The sequence below is a fragment of the Schistocerca gregaria genome, chromosome 5, assembly GCF_023897955.1.
Source record: "Schistocerca gregaria isolate iqSchGreg1 chromosome 5, iqSchGreg1.2, whole genome shotgun sequence".
NCBI classification, from domain to species: Eukaryota; Metazoa; Arthropoda; class Insecta; order Orthoptera; family Acrididae; genus Schistocerca; species Schistocerca gregaria.
This window is the reverse complement of record NC_064924.1, coordinates 483,215,611-483,235,270: the sequence shown is the minus strand read 5'-3', so window position 1 is coordinate 483,235,270 and position 19,660 is coordinate 483,215,611. Positions and strand designations below refer to the sequence as shown.

The following is a 19,660-nucleotide window of genomic DNA, read 5'->3' as shown; positions in this document are numbered from 1 at the left end:
CCTGATACCAACCCCTTAATGTCCTTAAAAGGGACCTGCATGGAGGTCATGGTTTGCTGGTGTGGGATGGGATTATGATTGGTGCATGTACACTCCTGCATGTCTTTGACAGAGGAACTGTAACAGGTCAGGTGTATCGGGACGCCATTTTGCACCGGTGTGTCCGCCTTTTCAGGGGTACAGTGGGTCCCACTTTCCTCCTGATGGATGATAACACACGGCCCCTCTGAGCTGCCATCATGGAGGAGTACCTTGAAACAGAAGAAATCAGGCGAATGGAGTGGCCTGCCTGTTCTCCAGACCTAAACCCCATCGAGCACGTCTGGGATGCTCTCGGTCGACGTATTGGTACACGTCTTCACGCCCCTAGGACATTTCAGGAGTTCCGACAGGCACTGGTGCAAGAATTGGAGGCTATACCCCAGCAGCTGCTTGACAACCTGATCCAGAGTATGCCAAGCCGTTGTGCGGCCTGTGTACCTGTGCATGGTGATCATATCTCATACTGATGTCGGGGTACATGCGCAGGAAACAGTGGCGTTTTGTAGCACATGTGTTTCGGGACGATTTTCTCAACTTATCACCAATACCATGGACTTGCAGATCTGTGTTGTGTGTATTCCCTATGCGCCTATGCTATTACTGTCAGTTTTGTGTAGTGCCACGTTGTGTGGCACCACATTCTGAAATTACCCTTAATTTATGAGCATGAGTGTAGAACAAAGCACAAACTAAGATTTGCGAGGATTTGCAAAGCATCCATCATAACAGCAAATAATTAAATTATATCACAATTACACGCTCCCTTCACGATTTTCAGGTTTCTGCTCACCCTAATTTCTAGAGCTGTCACCAGTCCGTGGTGTATCACGTGCTGCAGGTGCTCGGCGCGCTGTGTGCCTGGAGGCTTCAGGTTCAGGGTCGCGTTTGTTTGGGCAGCTGTCTATGAGGCGGATGGCGGCGGTGGCGTGCGCAGAGTTCCTGGGTTTGGGCCTGGTCGTCTTCCTGGGCTGCATGTCCGCCGTGGTCACACCAGATGGCGAGCCGGAGCTCGTACGGGTCGCGCTCGCCTTCGGCTTTGCCGTCGTCGCTGCAGTGAAGGTATGCACACAGATCTATATCTCTGTCCTTAATTTATGGTATAAAAGTCCATTTCGTTTCACTTTACCAAATATTTTGTGATTCCTTAATCTGCAAATCACTGTGAAGTGCATAGTACAGGGTACTTCCCATTCATGGGCGTTCACAGAAATTTATACAAGACGGAGCGAGAGTCTAAAGTAGATTCGCCACATCCTGTGGTGCCCCACACGGCTCTTTTCTTGGTCCTGCTCTCTATATCTTCTTCATAAATAACCTTACAGAACATATACCAAATCTAATTAATTTGTTATACACAGATGATGCAAATGTATTGATTACAAGTTTCGAACACACAGTCCAGTCTTGGTTTGAGGCAAACACTTTACTGATAAAGGCACAAAAAACAATCATCGTGAACACCCCCAGCCATGTCAGGCTATGCAGTCCCCATGTACATTTTAAAAGAAATAAAAATAAGCACAATAGAGGAAATAAATTTTTTCTACCACACACCAGTGCCACATTAAGTGCAGACATGGTATCGAAAAAGCTAAGTAAATCTGTTCCTTATTGCCATGACTGAGCGATAAATCCAATGTTGACACTTGAAAGCAAGTCTACAATGTTTTATGTGTGTCTATTATGAGCTATGATCTGATACTATGGAAAATAGCCCTGAATATATACCATTTTTAGATTTAAGAAACAAGCAGTGAGAACAATGTCATTTAAAAAGAAATACAGGCACTGAAGGCCACTTCTCAAACAGTTTAAAATTCAGCCCTAGCTTCATAATACAGCATTTTGAGTTTGTTCATAAGAACTTCGATCGCCAGTCTTACGACACAAAAGTCATTTACAGTTCACACTACACAATACAGAATTATGCGGCAATAGTGTAAAGTCCAAGAAAATCAGAATATACACTACTGGCCGTTAAAATTGCTACACCACGAAGATGACATCTACAGACGCGAAATTTAACCGACAGGAAGAATATGATGTGATATGCAAATGATTAGCTTTTCAAAGCATTCACACAAGGTTGGCACCGGTGGCGAAACCTACAACGTGCTGACATGAGGAAAGCTTCCAACCGATTTCTCATACACAAACAGCAGTTGATCGTCGTTGCCTGGTGAAACGTTGTTGTGATGCCTCGTGTAAGAAGGAGAAATACGTACCATCATGTTTCCGACTTTGATAAAGGTCGTATTGAAGTCTATCACGATTGCGGTTTATCGTATCGTGACATTGGTGCTCGCGTTGGTCAAGATCCAATGACTGTTAGCAGAATATGGAATCGGTGGATTCAAGAGGGTAATAAGGAACGCTGTGCTGGGTCCCAACGGCCTCGAATCACTAGCAGTCGAGATGACAGGCATCTTATCCGCATGGCTGTAACGGATCGTGCACCCACGTATCGATCCCTGAGTCAACAGATGGGGACGTTTGCAAGACAACAACTATCTGCACGAACAGTTCGACGACGTTTGCAGCGGCATGGACTATCAGCTCGGAGACCATGGCTGCGGTTACCCTTGACGCTGCATCACAGACAGGAGCGCCAGACGTGGTGTACTCGACGACGAATCTGGGTGCACGAATGGCAAAACGTCATTTTTTTGGATGAATCCAGGTTCTGTTTACAGCATCATGATGGTCGCATCCGTGTTTGGCGACATCGCGGTGAACGCACGTTGGAAACGTGTATTCGTCATCGCCATACTGGCGTGTCACCCGGCGTGATGGTATGGAGTGCCATTGGTTACACGTCTCGGTCACCTCTTGTTCGCATTAACGGCACTTTGAATAGTGGACGTTACATTTCAGATGTATTACAACCCATGGCTCGACCCTTCATTCGATCCCTACGAAACCCTGCATTTCAGAAGGATAATGCACGACCGCATGCTGCAGGTCCTGTACGGGCCTTTCTGGATACAGAAAATGTTCGATTGCTGCCCTGGTCAGCACATTCTCCAGATCTCCCACCAATTGAAAACATCTGGTCAATGGTGGCCGAGCAACTGGCTCGTCACAGTACGCCAGTCACTACTCTTGATGAACTGTGTTATCGTGTTAAAGCTGCATGGACAGCTGTACCTGTTCACGCTATCCAAGCTCTCTTTGACTTAATGTCCAGGCGTATCAAGGCCGTTATTACGGCGAGAGGTGGTTGTTCTGGGTACTGATTTCTCAGGATCTATGCACCCAAACTGCGTGAAAAAGTAATCACAAGTCAGTTCTAGTATAATATATTTGTCCAATGAATACCCGCTTATCATCTGCATTTCTTTTTCGTGTAGCAATTTTAGTGGCCAGTAGTGTATGATTATCTTGCAATGAAAAGCACATGACAACAGTGTAAAAGTGCATGTGAATCAAAATTATAGGGTTTTTCATAAGTACCTCAAGCAGTTCAGAAGATGCCTACATGAAAACTGCAACACATTACAGGAAATAGACATATCAGTGGATAGAGCACCTCTCGAAGTTCTTAACTCACATTACAGATCCTCATGATGGGCGCTGTCTGTGACATGGCCAAAATTATGTGTGGAAGAGCATGTGTGTACAATTCATTGCTGCCTGAGGAGGTTGAATGAGAGCAGCTTGCTTTGAAATCTGTTCACCGGATTGCCTAACTGCACGGTGAACTAGTTTGATGCGACCGTACAGAGCGCATGATTTGTCTACATGTTATGGCACATCTGTAATATAGCGGTATGTTTCTCATCTATGCCGTAGCACGTATTGCGAATCTAAACTTCGAGACACTCCTATCCAGTGATATTTGTCAATTTTCTGTTTATCTTGTAGGTTTAAACAGTCGCCTTCTGAAACGCCAGAGGTACTCCTGAATGTATAATCATCTTCCAGTGGACCTCAACTCAGTTAGGTAAACAATAAAATTGAAAGTCAAATTGAAACAGCTGTAGGGGTCGCCCACTCCCAGGCTGGAAACCTCTGCTGTTGGTCAGGGTTTATGCCAAGGAACCTGTGTGGCATCATGAGATGCAATAAAACAGGATTAAATATTACTTCATTTATTTTTCTGAATACACCTGACTGCCATATCTTCGATAGCAGCTGGTGGCTTAGCAAGCTAGCAAGGGATCTCCTAAACCTAGGTGCTGGCTCACGCTGCCGTATCTCGCTGCATCAGCCCTGCGCTCAGGGCATTGAATTCTAGCAGGATGATTCCCGCTTGCGATGTGGAAGGCACGCCCTATTGGAAACTCAGATCACGCATGGCAATGACCATGATGTATGTGTGCTGTGACTCACACGCCATTCTGTGAGTGCTCTGTCTCTCCCAGGTCTCAGTCTGTGTTGTCCCATCAGATGGACAGTGATGTCAGATGCTGTGAGGTCGTGTTGAACGTTGATCCTGACCCACCATTCTGGTATGCCATCTGGCCCAAATGATGTTGGAGTTTAAAGCAGTTTGTGCCCCAGGCTGGAAGGGTATTGGTAGACCGTTGAACTACCCGTCAGTGACAGATGGTACTGGAGGCTGGCTTCTATCATCCATTCGTAAGGATCCGTGGTCGTCTCTTAATGCGGCAGGAGTACGACCAGTACTGGAACAATCTCATACACAAGATATTACAATACAAAAATCAGGAATTGAAAGCGAACGACATAAACATCATCAACCCCACTGATCGATTGACTCTAGCCTAGCGAGGTGGAGTATTTTTGACGTCGAGGAGGGGCTCTGATTTTTGACATAACTGAACTGGTTCTGCTCTTCACAAGTTGTCATCATCAGTCTTCAGTAATGCTACATTTGCTGAATCAATTTGTTTCACTGCCTTAACTGCTTTGTCGGACCCCTGACGGATGTTGTTGCGTCCTTATTAGCGCTTTTTGCATAATGTTACGAGAGTAACAGAGGAAAGTGGGTCAGAATTCGCCCAACCCTTTCCTGCAGAACTCACTTGCACTCACAGACAGAAGGGCTGGTGTCAAATTTTGGTGACCAACTAACCGTGTCACGTGATTATGCCTAGCGGATGGCTCATGTTGATACTTCTGTGTCATTGCTTCTACTCTGTCAATCAGTTTCTACAAATGAAGTTCTAATGCTTTAAATCAGTATATTCCGTTTCTCTTCATGTAACTGCAATTTCCAGATGAGTCACTATGTTTTGACTTTCAGCTGTTGTAATTTGTTACGCTCTAACGCTCTGTTTGTTCTGTAAATAACAATGCATGTTAACTTTGGCTGTCCTGCAATTGACTTATCCCGTGCTTACAGTACAACTGCATACTTAACTGACCTATGGGATGAATAAACAATAAACCAATCAAAAATTGCTGTTTTTTATAGGTCTGATTACATGAGATGGAACTGAATTTCATCGCCATAATGAGATTATGGACGTCAAGAATAAGATTATGGATGCACTTCTTTTGCGGTAATAATCTGGAATTAAATCCACATACCCATGAACCATGGACCTTGCCGTTGGTGGGGAGGCTTGCGTGCCTCAGCGATACAGATGGCCGTACCGTAGGTGCAACCACAACGGAGGGGTATCTGTTGAGAGGCCAGACAAACGTGTGGTTCCTAAAAAGGGGCAGCAGCCTTTTCAGTAGTTGCAGGGGCAACAGTCTGGATGATTGACTGATCTGGCCTTGCAACATTAACCAAAACGGCCTTGCTGTGCTGGTACTGCGAACGGCTGAAGGCAAGGGGAAACTACAGCCGTAATTTTTCCCGAGGACATGCAGCTTTACTGTATGATTAAATGATGATGGCATCCTCTTGGGTAAAATATTCCGGAGGTAAAATAGTCCCCCATTCGGATCTCCGGGCGGGGACTACTCAGGAGGATGTCGTTATCAGGAGAAAGAAAACTGGAGTTCTACGGATCGGAGCATGGAATGTCAGATCCCTTAATGGGGCAGGTAGGTTAAAAAATTTAAAAAGGGAAATGGATAGGTTAAAGTTAGATATAGTGGGAATTAGTGAAGTTCGGTGGCAGGAGGAACAAGACTTCTGGTCAGGTGACTACAGGGTTATAAACACACAATCAAATAGGGGTAATGCAGGAGTAGGTTTAATAATGAATAGGAAAATAGGAATGCGGGTAAGCTACTACAAACAGCATAGTGAACGCATTATTGTGGCCAAGATAGATACGAAGCCCACACCTACTACAGTAGTACAAGTTTATATGCCAACTAGCTCTGCAGATGATGAAGAAATTGAAGAAATGTACGATGAAATAAAAGAAATTATTCAGATAGTGAAGGGAGACGAAAATTTAATAGTAATGGGTGACTGGAATTCGAGTGTAGGAAAAGGGAGAGAAGGAAACATAGTAGGTGAATATGGATTGGGGCTAAGAAATGAAAGAGGAAGCCGCCTAGTAGAATTTTGCACAGAGCACAGCTTAATCATAGCTAACACTTGGTTTAAGAATCATGAAAGAAGGTTGTATACGTGGAAGAACCCTGGAGATACTAAAAGGTATCAGATAGATTATATAATGGTAAGACAGAGATTTAGGAACCAGGTTTTAAGTTGTAAGACATTTCCAGGGGCAGATGTGGACTCTGACCACAATCTATTGGTTATGACCTGTAGATTAAAACTGAAGAAACTGCAAAAATGTGGGAAATTAAGGAGATGGGACCTGGATAAACTGAAAGAACCAGAGGTTGTACAGAGTTTCAGGGAGAGCATAAGGGAACAATTGACAGGAATAGGGGAAAGAAATACAGTAGAAGAAGAATGGGTAGCTCTGAGGGATGTAGTAGTGAAGGCAGCAGAGGATAAAGTAGGTACAAAGACGAGGGCTGCTAGAAATCCTTGGGTAACAGAAGAAATATTGAATTTAATTGATGAAAGGAGAAAATATAAAAATGCAGTAAATGAAGCAGGCAAAAAGGAATACAAACGTCTCAAAAATGAGATCGACAGGAAGTGCAAAATGGCTAAACAGGGATGGCTAGAGGACAAATGTAAGGATGTAGAAGCTTATCTCACTAGGGGTAAGATAGATACTGCCTACAGGAAAATCAAAGAGACCTTTGGAGAGAAGAGAACCAAGTGTATGAATATCAAGAGCTCAGATGGCAGCCCAGTTCTAAGCAAAGAAGGGAAGGCAGAAAGGTGGAAGGAGTATATAGAAGATTTATACAAGGGTGATGTACTTGAGGACAATATTATGGAAATGGAAGAGGATGTAGATGAAGACGAAATGGGAGATACGATACTGCGTGAAGAGTTTGACAGAGCACTGAAAGACCTGAGTCGAAACAAGGCCCCCGGAGTAGACAACATTCCATTAGAACTACTGACGGCCTTGGCACAACCAGTCCTGAGAAAACTCTACCAGCTGGTGAGCAAGATGTATGAGACAGGCGAAATACCCTCAGACTTCAAGAAGAATATAATAATTCCAATCCCAAAGAAAGCAGGTGCTCACAGATGTGAAAATTACCGAACTATCAGTTTAATAAGCCACGGCTGCAAAATACTAACACGAATTCTTTACAGACGAATGGAAAAACTGGTAGATGCAGACCTCGGGGAGGATCAGTTTGGATTCCGTCGAAATGTTGGAACACGTGAGGCAATACTGACCTTACGACTTATCTTAGAAGAAAGATTAAGAAAAGGCAAACCTACGTTTCTAGCATTTGTAGACTTAGAGAAAGCTTTTGACAATGTTGACTGGAATACTCTTTTTCAAATTCTAAAGGGGGCAGGGGTAAAATACAGGGAGCGAAAGGCTATTTATAATTTGTACAGAAACCAGATGGCAGTTATTAAAGTCGAGGGGCATGAAAGGGAAGCATTGTTTGGGAAAGGAGTGAGACAGGGTTGTAGCCTCTCCCCGATGTTATTCAATCTGTATATTGAGCAAGCAGTAAAGGAAACAAAAGAAAAAGTCGGAGGAGGTATTAAAATTCATGGAGAAGAAGTAAAAACTTTGAGGTTCGCCGATGACATTGTAATTCTGTCAGAGACGGCAAAGGATTTGGAAGAGCAGTTGAACGGAATGGACAGTGTCTTGAAAGGAGGATATAAGATGAACATTAACAAAAGCAAAACGAGGATAATGGAATGTAGTCAAATTAAATCGGGTGATGCTGAGGGAATTAGATTAGGAAATGAGGCACTTCAAGTAGTAAAGGAGTTTTGCTATTTAGGAAGTAAAATAACTGATGGTGGTCGAAGTAGAGAGGATATAAAATGTAGACTGGCAATGGCAAGGAAAGCGTTTCTGAAGAAGAGAAATTTGTTAACATCGAATATAGATTTATGTATCAGGAAGTCGTTTCTGAAAGTATTTGTTTGGAGTGTAGCCATGTATGGAAGTGAAACATGGACGATAACTAGTTTGGACAAGAAGAGAATAGAAGCTTTCGAAATGTGGTGCTACAGAAGAATACTGAAGAGAAGGTGGATAGATCACGTAACTAATGAGGAGGTATTGAATAGGATTGGGGAGAAGAGAAGTTTGTGGCACAACTTGACTAGAAGAAGGGATCGGTTGGTAGGACATGTTTTGAGGCATCAAGGGATCACAAATTTAGCATTGGAGGGCAGCGTGGAGGGTAAAAATCGTAGAGGGAGACCGAGAGATGAGTACACTAAGCAGATTCAGAAGGATGTAGGTTGCAGTAGGTACTGAGAGATGAAGCAGCTTGCACAGGATAGAGTAGCATGGAGAGCTGCATCAAACCAGTCTCAGGACTGAAGACAACAACAACAACACTGTTAAATTCAGCTTGTCCAACGAGTTATGAAAGGAAGCTACAAAATGTTGAAAAGAGATATAAGGGCCAGTCAAATAAAGAACACACAATCGGAAAAACGGGACCATGGAATGGCTCTATTCAAAAGGAATCATCAAACGTCTTAAGACATTTACCCCCCTAAAAGACGAGATGATCAATTCTTGTTTCGTAGAACGGAACGCGGTCGGCCGCTGATGGATGCACAACTGCACCCCACTTCTTGCACTGCCTTGTCCAACTGAAGCCGATGTTCGTGCGTCTTTCTTCAGGTCGCTAAAGCTGTGAAAATCACACGGTGAAAGATCCGGGCTGCACGGAGGATGTTGCATTGTTTCCGGACCGAACTGTCGAAGCGCAACTTTCGTCCGATTGACAGTAGGCTGGCAGAGGGGGGAGGGGGGGGGGGGGAAGTAGGGGATGCGGGCGTAATTGTGGAACAGGATGATTCTGTCCAATAGCATTCCTAGGCGGTTTCACTTTATTGTACACCACAGTTTCTGCGGAGTGTCTTTATCATAGCCCCTAGTATTGATTGTTGTTCCACGTTCGAAGAACTATGAGCAGATTATGGTCTACGAAACAGGAACTGATGATATCGTCTTCCAGTGGGATAAATATCTTAATGCGTGTGATGATTACTTTTGAACAGAACCATGCCCTTTTCCTGTTATGGTAGCTCTTCGATTTTCATTTGGTTACTCCTTATATTTTAATTCATGTCTCAGTAGTGTTAGGTTGATACTGAAACTTAGAACTCTGAAATTGGAGTAAAGTCAGAACAACTGAGAAAATTCTGTTATATATCAACAAAAATAATCATCAAGAAACGCCAGTTATCACACTTGTTATAAAGGAAAAGTGGGAAATAACCTTTAAATATGAATTATTCAGTTTTAATTCCATTTGAAACACTTTACTTACAAAGCTTAAAATCTGATCGTGTTAATGGATGTGCTGCAATGTTTTCGTGTCTTTTATTCTTTATGTTGACTAGCGTACTTCCTTGCTCGTTTACTTAGTATATGGCAGAACACATTTTATTGTTATACAAACGTAAAACAATGGTATTAGTGAAAAATAGATAAAACAAAGTGCGCAAATATTTTACACATACATTACAATAGTTTATGATATTAAATATAATTTATCAGTCCATTTAAGAGCAACCAGGGACAGTTCAGGAATCTTTGCATTGCTTTGATACAATGTCAAAGAACACTCCTAATAGATGTTTTGGATGGCCTAGGGTGGCTTGCCGCAAGTTCAAGCTGAGCCATGCACTTTTTTCTACTTGAAAATGAGTCACGTGGATTATATTTGCTATCTTCCATGTACATTGAGGCAAATCAGAACCTGCTGATTTAGTGATGATGTTCAAGTCTGTTCTTATTCCTGTTAATGCCTGCGTGATTCGCATTTGCTTCCATTTACTGAGTATTCAAATCATTCATTAAGAAATTCTGTAGCAGTTTTTATTGTTAGCTGTCTGGATTTTAAACTGTCACGTGTAAAACATGGGATAGTCACGAATGGGAAGCTCTGGGTTGCCCAATATTTTTTTTATTGTCCTGTAACAAGGCTTCCTGCCTTATAAGTTCAGGTGGAGAGTAAGACTTTAGATTTGGGAACTAGTATACAAGGGAGTGCAGAATAGTTTCTGGCTCTGCATAGAAAGAATACAACTAGGGTTTTGATATTACTCATTTATTCGACACACTCTCACCTGAGATTGATACAGTTGGTTCATCGTTGTTGCAGCTTTTTTAGTGTGCGCAAATAAGTTATGTGGCCGGTCGTGAAGCCAGCTCTCTGTAGCCTCTTTAACATCATCAGTGTTCTGAGTACAGTTACCATTCAGGCGTATCTTTAAGTTTAGATACGGATAACAGTCGGAGGAGGCTAGGTATGGCAAGTAGGGAGGATGGTTGACTAGTTGGAAGCCTAGGGTCGTCAGTTTACCAGCCACAACATTGGACTTGCGCGCAGACGCGTTGTCATGCAACAGAAAAATCCTTTTGGTCAACTTTCCTCAGCGTTTACTCTAAACTCCTTCCTTCAACTAGTCCACCTGGTTAGCAAAATATTGTCTGGTTTTAGTATATACCTGAAGCAAATAGTTCATCAACAGAATGCCATCTTCGTTCCAGAAAACGGACACCATGACTTTTTTGGCCGATTGAAGGGAGGAGAACTTCTTCAGCCGTGGGTACCCGGTGTGGCGCCATTATTTTGATTATTCCTTGATTTCAAGGTCATAACTGTGAATCTAAGTTTCATCTTGAGTCACTAATCTCGCCAAAAGATCTCTGGAGCTTGAGAATGGCGCAAAATGACTTTCGATGTCTCCACGCGTTCCTTCCACTGATCACATTTCTGACATTTTGGCACCCATTTCGCTGAAAGTTTGTGCGACATGCACATTGAGCTGTTGCAACAATGAAATCTACACGCTCCTGGGAGATGTCCAGTATCTCGGCTATATTTTTGGCGGATATTCGTCAGTCTGAAGAATCAGCTCATGGACATCATGTGATGTTGCAATGTCTATTGCAGTTTGGGGCTGACCAATGCGGAGCTCGTCTTCAATAGTGAAATAGCCTGTCCTATCTAGTTTTAACAGTGCTTTAGGAAGAACACTTCTCTCCCAGTGTTCGTGACCTCTCAGCTTGAATGTCTTTTGCAAACTATTCCTGGAAAAACAAAAGCTTCATGATGGCTTCTAACTCCAATGGTGAGGAACTTACTTGTGACCATGCCATCTCGGCTACATCTCCAACAGAACAAATTGTATGAATAGTGAATACCTGATATTTACAGTGTTACGCATTAATATTTCTAAATATGAAATGAGCATCGATTTTTTTTTAAATTTTTTTATTTCAACTAAAAGGCAACAGAGCCAGGTTCTTTTCAGCAATGCCTTGTAGTCCACAGCCTGTAAGCACGCATACTGTTATATTGAGTTGGGTGCCAAGCTTGCTAGTATGGCTGCTGTTCTGCCACACAGAAACCCAATGTTCTGCTGTGTGGAAGGGGTGCCACAAAGCTTCTGAAAGGTTACTGCTCGCGGTGTGAACTCTGGCTGTATTAAGGTGATCGATAGGTCGAGGATCCATCAAGTGTGACATCCACATAGTTCAGGGTACATTTGGATTTTACAGGAGTTTCATTAAAATGGTTTTGCAGTTGATGGTTGACTTGTCTGTTATTCAGATGGAAGCACAATCATTCCATTTTAGTTATGCTAATTTTGAGTCAACTGGCATAATTAAAGTTGAATAGATTTGTTTTTTAAGCTATATTTTTTGGGTTGTTCATGTATAGTGTAACCAAAGACCAGTGGATGACTAGGCGAATGTGAGAAAGAAAGCTGTGCCATCCTTCGCCTCCCCATTTTGACACGTTATTGTGCAGAGATGCCTACCAGAGACCAGAATTTGTAACTCTGTGACTGCATGTTGCACTGTGTTGCATTCTGTAGAGCTGGGCTGTATGAGGAAGCAACAGACAAAAGTTTGGCGATTATTCTGTCAATGTTATATAAAGGTTCACTGAAGGGTGTTGGTGAAACCACCATCGTAGGCTGGGAAAACCACAAAATTTCCCCTCATAAGTATGATAATTAAGCAAATCCAATTGTAAGTTATGTAGCAATTGCTAAGTCGCAATATTTTCCATCCCAGAAGTGCTAAACCTGCAGTTTAGCACAAATGCAGACAACCTTTTCTAGAAATTTGTGATCAATTAAACCTCTCCACACTAAATTACAGAAGCGGGCAAGTGATCTCCTCGCAGACACCTATGTTACCATTGTACAAGGCACTAAGTTTTCTACCTGTTCCATTTGACTACTGGACACAGGAAAATGGATTGCTTAAAAGCCTCCCTGAGCGCTGCAAATAGTCTAATCTCGTCGTCACAGTCCATATGAAAGCGATATGTAGTGTATACCTAGAATCCTCACTTAAAACAAGTTTTTAAAACTTTGCAGGAATGCTTTTAGGGGTAGCCAACGTCTACATTCAGGCATCTGACACTTCATGTTTTGTACCATCTACATGACTTTCTTCCTCGGCATGGGTCCCACACCCTTGACTAATGTTCCGGATATATCACATTTGTGTTTTCTAGGCAACTTCCTTTGTAGAGTGCATTTTCCCAGTATTCGATAAACTCCATCATTTGTTTTACGTACGACTGATGGTAAGTCTATGAGATAATTCATTTTCAAATCCTAATAGACTGTTATATCTCTTTACTTGTATGAATTGACTGAGTGCAGTTGTGTCTCAGTGTTATCGTACTCAGTGAATACCATGTTTTTGTGTTTTGTAAAGAGCATATGTTTAAATTTATGAACATTTGAAGCAAGCTGCCAATCTTTGTATCACTTTGAAATCTTATCAGGATCTCACTGAATGTTTGAGCAGTTTTCTTTTCAGATAGTACTCAATTGTAGGTAACTGCATCATCTGCAAAAGGTATCAGCACAAGTCACTGAGCCAAACCTGAAGTTACTTCTGCATCTGTGGATGACTTCCCATTCAAGGTAACATAATGAATCCTTTCTACTTAGAAATACTCAGTCCAGATACTAATCTCATTTGGTACCCAGTATGATCATTCTCTCTTGTTGTGATGCTGAATCAAATGCTTCTCAGAAAATAAGAAATACTGCATACACCTGCTTGCCTTGATTCATGGTTTTCAGTTCATACTAAGGACTTTTCTTTCAATTTGTCTAATGCACTCCATGAAATGCTTTTTCTGCATGAACAAACATAAGGACTATGGCATTTTACACTGATATAATAATCAGCTATCAACAGCATCTCATTGAATTCCTGCTATCATATGCCAAGCCTCACTGCTCAGGGCAATCTCCTTTCACAAACCATGATTGTTGAGTACTCCTTGATGAACATATGAGGTGTTATTGGAAAGTTTTAAGAATGGATCTGCTTCTGCTTACTGGTTTCGCGGACAAGTACACTGAGGGTGCAGAGTGAGTCATTGCCTTGTCCTTGAATGCCCTCTGACAGGAAACTGTTTTTCCTTTATTCAGTTCATTGTGGCAGCTGGTAGAGAACCAGTCTGTTAGGTCTTGTTGCCATATTCTGTCTGCATGAAAATGGATGTAAAAATGGAGGAATGAGTTTATGTGAAATTTTGTTTTAAAACCAGGAAATCAGCTACTGAGCCTTACAACCGTTCTTCTGCCTCAAAAATGTTGTGAAAGTTTGTGACTTAGTGCACTCTGATCAGACACTTACAATTAGGGAGACGGCTGATGAACTTCATTTAAGTTTCTATGCATTGAGTATCCACAAAATTCATTCCAAAAGTTTTGTCAAATGTCCAGAGACAATATCAACTTTAAGTGTGCCAAGAATTGATTATTCAGACTAAAAATGACCCAAATTTGTTAAATAGGATAATTACAAGTGACAAACCGTGGGTATATGGATATGATCCTGAAACCAAAGTGCAGTCTTTGCAGTGGAAGACTCCAGTTTCACCATGACGGAAAAAAGCACGGCAAAGTTGGTCGAAAGTGAAAACAATGTTGGTGACTTTTTCTGATTCTATCAGTATTGTGCATCATGAATTTACCCCTGGAGGACAGACAGTTAACCAGGAATACTACAAGTGTGTCCTTGAGTGCTTGTGTGAAAAGGTGCAGAAGAAAAGGCCTGCATTGTAGAAAACAGGAGTTGGGTGCTACACCATGACAAAGATCCAGCTCATTGTGACTTCTCCGTTGTTGAATTCTTGACCAAATTCTAAATTCCTGTGCTTCCTCAACCACAATATATTCCTGATTTGGCCATTGCAGAATTCTACCTGTTTTCTAAACTGAAATTTTCACTGAAAAGGAAGGGATTTGCCTCAATTGAAGACATCCAGGCAAAAACTCAGAGTGTCCATAACACACATCAGAAAAAAATTTCCAGATGTTTTCAAAAGTGGAAACACCGTTGGGGTCGGTGTGTTCAGTCAGAAGGGGACAGTAGCATGTAAGTACCACCATTGTACAATTACAAGCCCACTCTTAGAACTTTCCAATCACACCTCATAATATGTCATGTCTATCTCCACTTTTCTTCATCTACATCTACATCTAAACTAAATCTACATCTACATCTGTATTCCACAAGCCACAGAGGGTACTGTGTGTACCAGCGTCCCTTACCCTTTTTCCTGTGTCAGTTTCGATTGGTTTGTGGGAAGTATGATTGCTACTAAGCCTGCATGTGAGCTCAGATCTCTCTTCTTCATGGTCTTTTCACGAAATATAAGCAGGAGGAAGCAATATATTGGTTGACTCTTCTAGGAATGTGCACTCTTAGAACTTTAACTGTAGACCAGTCCACAATGCAGAATGCCTCTCTTGCAGTGTCTGCCAGTGGAGGTGGCTGAGCATCTCTGTGGTGCTTTTACTCTTACTAAATGAATCTGTAACAAAATTTGTTGCTCTCCTTCAGATCTTCTCTATTTCCCAGACTGACGAGCAATAATCAAGAACTGGTGAAACTAGTGTTTTGTAAGCTACTTCCTTTGTTGATGAATTACATTTCCTGAAGATTCTTCCATTGAATCTGTCTGACATCTGCAATACCTGCAGTTAATTTTATGTGGTTGTCCCACTTAAAATCACTCCATGTTGATACTTCTAGGTATTCTATGGAAGTAACTTCTTTCAGAGACTTTTCTACAGTTGTGTAATTATCCATAAAGGGTCTCTCCATCTGTGTACACGCAGTACCTTACAATTGCTTATGTTGAGGGTCAGTTGCTCTGCAGGTCTTCCTGCATTTCGCTACAATTTTCTAGCATTACATTTCCTGTATCTTCAACAGCATCATTCGCAAAAGTCTCATGAAACTTCTGAAGTTGTCCGCTAGGTCATTTATATATTTTGGGAAAACTAATGGCCCTATACCACTCCCTTGGGGCACGCCCAAAGTTACTTTTACGTCTGAAGACATCACTCTGTTGAGAATGACATGCTGTGTTCTGTTTGATAGAAACTCTTCAATTCACTCACTCAATTGGTGTGATGGTACACTCATATTTTGTTCATTAGGTAACAGTGCAAAACTTCCTTCCGGAAGTGAAAGAACACAGCATTTACCTGGTTGCCTGTATCTACTACTTCAGGGTCTCATGGAGGGACAAAACGAGCTGCATTTCACATGATCATTGTTTTAGAAACCCTCATTGATTCCTATAGAGCAGATTTTTGGTCTCCAGAATGTCACATTATGTGAGTAATGTTAGTCTGTCAGATTCAATTAAAGTGCATTTCAGCTTAACCATCTTCTTTCAGTTCTGTCCATTGTAGCTCCATCTAGTCAAATTCTTGCTCTTGGTTTGCTGTGGCATATTCTCATTTGGTGAATATGTTCCAAATATAACAGTTCCCACTTGGTATACAATATTCAATATGCAGCACCTTATCCATAGAGGGTAAGTTCTCAAAGCTTTTTTAATTATGATAGAGACAGTAGCTTTTTCCCCATAAATGTTAAACAATTCCAGCATGGGAATGGACATAATTTCCAAATTCCTCATTTTCTCATTGCACTTTTATTGCTTATGGTTATGTACGAGGGTACTCTAGGTGTCAATAATCTGTTGTGTGTTCTCGCTGAGCATATTGTTGTTAGGTCAACTGGTTTCTTTGACATCCTTTACAATGATCTACAAGTGCCAATAAAAATAAGTAGTCATTGTGAATTTTGTGAGATTTTAACACAAACTGACTGTGAGGTCAAAAGCCTTAAATGTTCGGAAGTTGAAACTTATCGGAAATTTACTGTCAATTATATGAAGTAATGTGAAATTTTCACTACTGGTGATTAAATTTACACTTTAGAACTTGACCTGCACATCATTCACTCATCACATGTGATTTTAAGAATTAAGTGAACGAAATTATACAAGAAAGATGTTAACTCTAGAGGGGGTTACAGTTTTTCTTTTTCGCAAGAATGTTTTGGTCTTTCCTTGGTGAAACTGTGCCTGAACACCTCAGCTGTACAAAAATTAGTGCACTATGGGTCCCCCCAGCAAGACAGTGGTTAACACGAAACACGGAGAATGGCTGGAGCACTGATGTTTTTGATGTGGTTTCAAACAGAAGGAAATGCCTTTCTTAATCAGACTGTCACTGGTGATAAGACATAGTGGTCTAACTTCACTCCAGAGATGAAGCACCTACAGCCTGAGTGGCCTCGGTCCCTATCACAAGTAAAACCATGAAATTTCCAACTCTATCAACACTAGTTTATGGGACCCGCTTTTTGGAATCGTAAGAATGTTCTCTTGGTGGATTTCTTGTCAGAATAGACACCATGATGAATGCAGACTGGTACTGTGATTCTGCTTCTTCTTCAGTCTTCAGTTATCTATGGAAGGTAAGTTGCATGTGCTATCTATCTGTGAAATGTGTGAACTTTGTATTGTATTGTATTTTGACTGTTTCTGTGTTATGTTTTCTGAGGTGAAAGGTGGGAACCAGCCAAGTATTTGCCTAAATGACTACGGGAACCTATCTATAAATGACCATCAGGCTGGTTGGTGTGTCAGCTACAGTCATTAATCTGCTGTGCAGATTCGATACAGGTCTGATTCACCTTCCTGTCTCGCAAACTAGTGTCCTGCGCATTGCACCAAATGAGCAGTGCAGATAGATATTGTGGCACCCTAAGAAAATTACAGTGAGCAACACAAAATGATTTGTGCCAATTTCTTTCTTGTGTTACTGTTTTTTTTTTTTTTTTTTTCCATGACCATGCTGCAATGAGAGCCTCACTGGATCAGTTTAGAGTGGAAATTTTTTATCACCCACCCTACAGTCCAGATTTTGCTCCTAAGGATTTTCTCCTTTTCATAAAATTTGAAGAACTTCTGGTCAAGAAACGTTTGGGAAGATGAAATTAAAGACTGCCACACACAACAGGTTTCACAATGATGTGCAGCCAGCTGTCATTCACTATCACGAATGCTTCAGCCATCTTCAGTTGAGCTATCAAAGACTGATATTGTTTTTTTTTTTTCCCTCCATGAAAGCTGGCACTGGCAGCAGATAAAACTGATTTTCAGCCAGTGATAATATGTATCTAAAAGAAGTTTCAAAACAGATGACAATAAATGATGTTTCTTGAAAAACACATTGGTGGACAATTTTCATTACTTTTAAAATGCTTTATGTGATTTTATATTACCATTAAAATATTATTACAGATGATAATATTAATGATGCTATGATATAATGGTGGTGCTGGTGGTGTATGAAAATGATCATAATCATGATGGAGGCTGTATGATGAGTGCGTCATGGAGCCTTGTGTTAAATTCCATTATTGCAATCTTTGAAGTACTTTCATTTAGATGGCTTTCATTGAAATACTTGACTATTTCATTTGTTACACTGCTGCACAGCACTTCCAGATTGTCATAGGCTTTGTGTTTGCACACAATTGATGTACCGTCTGCATACAATAGCTTTTTTACAGTTAGAGGAACAATACTGAAACTTCCTGGCAGATTAAAACTGTGAGCCGGACCGAGACTCGAACTCGGGACCTTTGCCTTTCGCGGGCAAGTGCTCTACCAACTGAGCTACCCAAGTATGACTCACACCCTATCATCACAGCTTTACTTCTGCCAGTGCCTTGTCTCCCCCTTCCAAACTTTACAGAAGCTCTTCTGTGAACCTTGCAGAACTAGCACTCCTGAAAGAAACGATATAGCGGAGACATGGCTTAGCCACAGCCTTGGGATGTTTCCAGAATGATATTTTCACTCTGCAGTGGAGTATGCGCTGGTGTGAAACTTCCTGGCAGATTAAAACTGTGTGCCGAACCGAGACTCAAACTCGGGACCTTTGCCTTTCACAGGCAAGTGCTCTACCAACATCCCCAAGGCTGTGGCTAAGCCATGTCTCCGTAATATCCATTCTTTGAGGTTTGCTGTTTCTGCAAGATTTCCAGAAGAGCTTCTGTAAAGTTTGGAGGGTAGGAGACGAGGCACTGGCAGCAATAAAGCTGTGAGGAAGGGGCGAGAGTCATGTTTGGGTAGCTCAGTTGGTAGAGCACTTGCCTGCGAAAGGCAAAGGTCCCGAGTTCCAGTCTCAGTCCGGCACACAGTGTTAATGTGCCAGGAATTTTTCACGTCAACGCACACTCCACTGCAGAGTGAAAATCTCATTTTGGAAACATCCCCAAGGCTGTGGCTAAGCCATGTCTCCGCAATATCCTCTCTTCCAGGAGTGCTAGTTCTGCAAGGTTCAGAGAAGAATTTCTGTAAAGTATGGAAGGTAGGAGACAAAGTACTGGCAGAAGTAAAGCTGTGAGGACAGGGCGTGAGTCATGCTTGGGTAGCTCAGTTGGTAGAGCACTTGCCCACGAAAGGCAAAGGTCCCAAGTTCAAGTCTTGGTCTGGCACACAGTTTTAATCTGCCAGGAAGTTTCACATCAGCGCACACTCCGCTGCAGAGTGAAAAACTGATTTAGGAACAATACTGTATATCATTAACATAAATCAAGAAAAGAAGGGGTTCCAAGACAGAACCTTTAGGCACTCCATAATCAAAATCAGTAATTTTGGATTTGAAAGACCCACTGTTTGTTTTAAGTGTTTTCTGTTGCTCATATGTGGTTTTATTAATTCATAGCTGGTTCCTCTAATACCCAGGATCCAAAACTTGACATGTAATATGATGGTGTTTACACAATCAAAAGCTTTTCTAGATCAAGGAACACTCCAGTAACATATTCCTTGTTTCCCATGGCAGTTATTATTTTGT

General features: G+C 41.7%; 1 protein-coding gene across 1 annotated transcript in view; it reads left to right on the top strand.

Moving 5' to 3' along the window:
• The first annotated feature begins 954 nt into the window (after positions 1–954).
• Positions 955–19,660, top strand: part of LOC126273391 (aquaporin AQPcic-like) — a 45,594-nt gene continuing 26,888 nt past the window's right edge. Inside the window, exon 1 of the mRNA XM_049976944.1 lies at positions 955–1,101. Within this exon, the coding sequence (XP_049832901.1) occupies positions 955–1,101 (147 nt within the window). The remainder of the gene's footprint in view (positions 1,102–19,660) is intronic.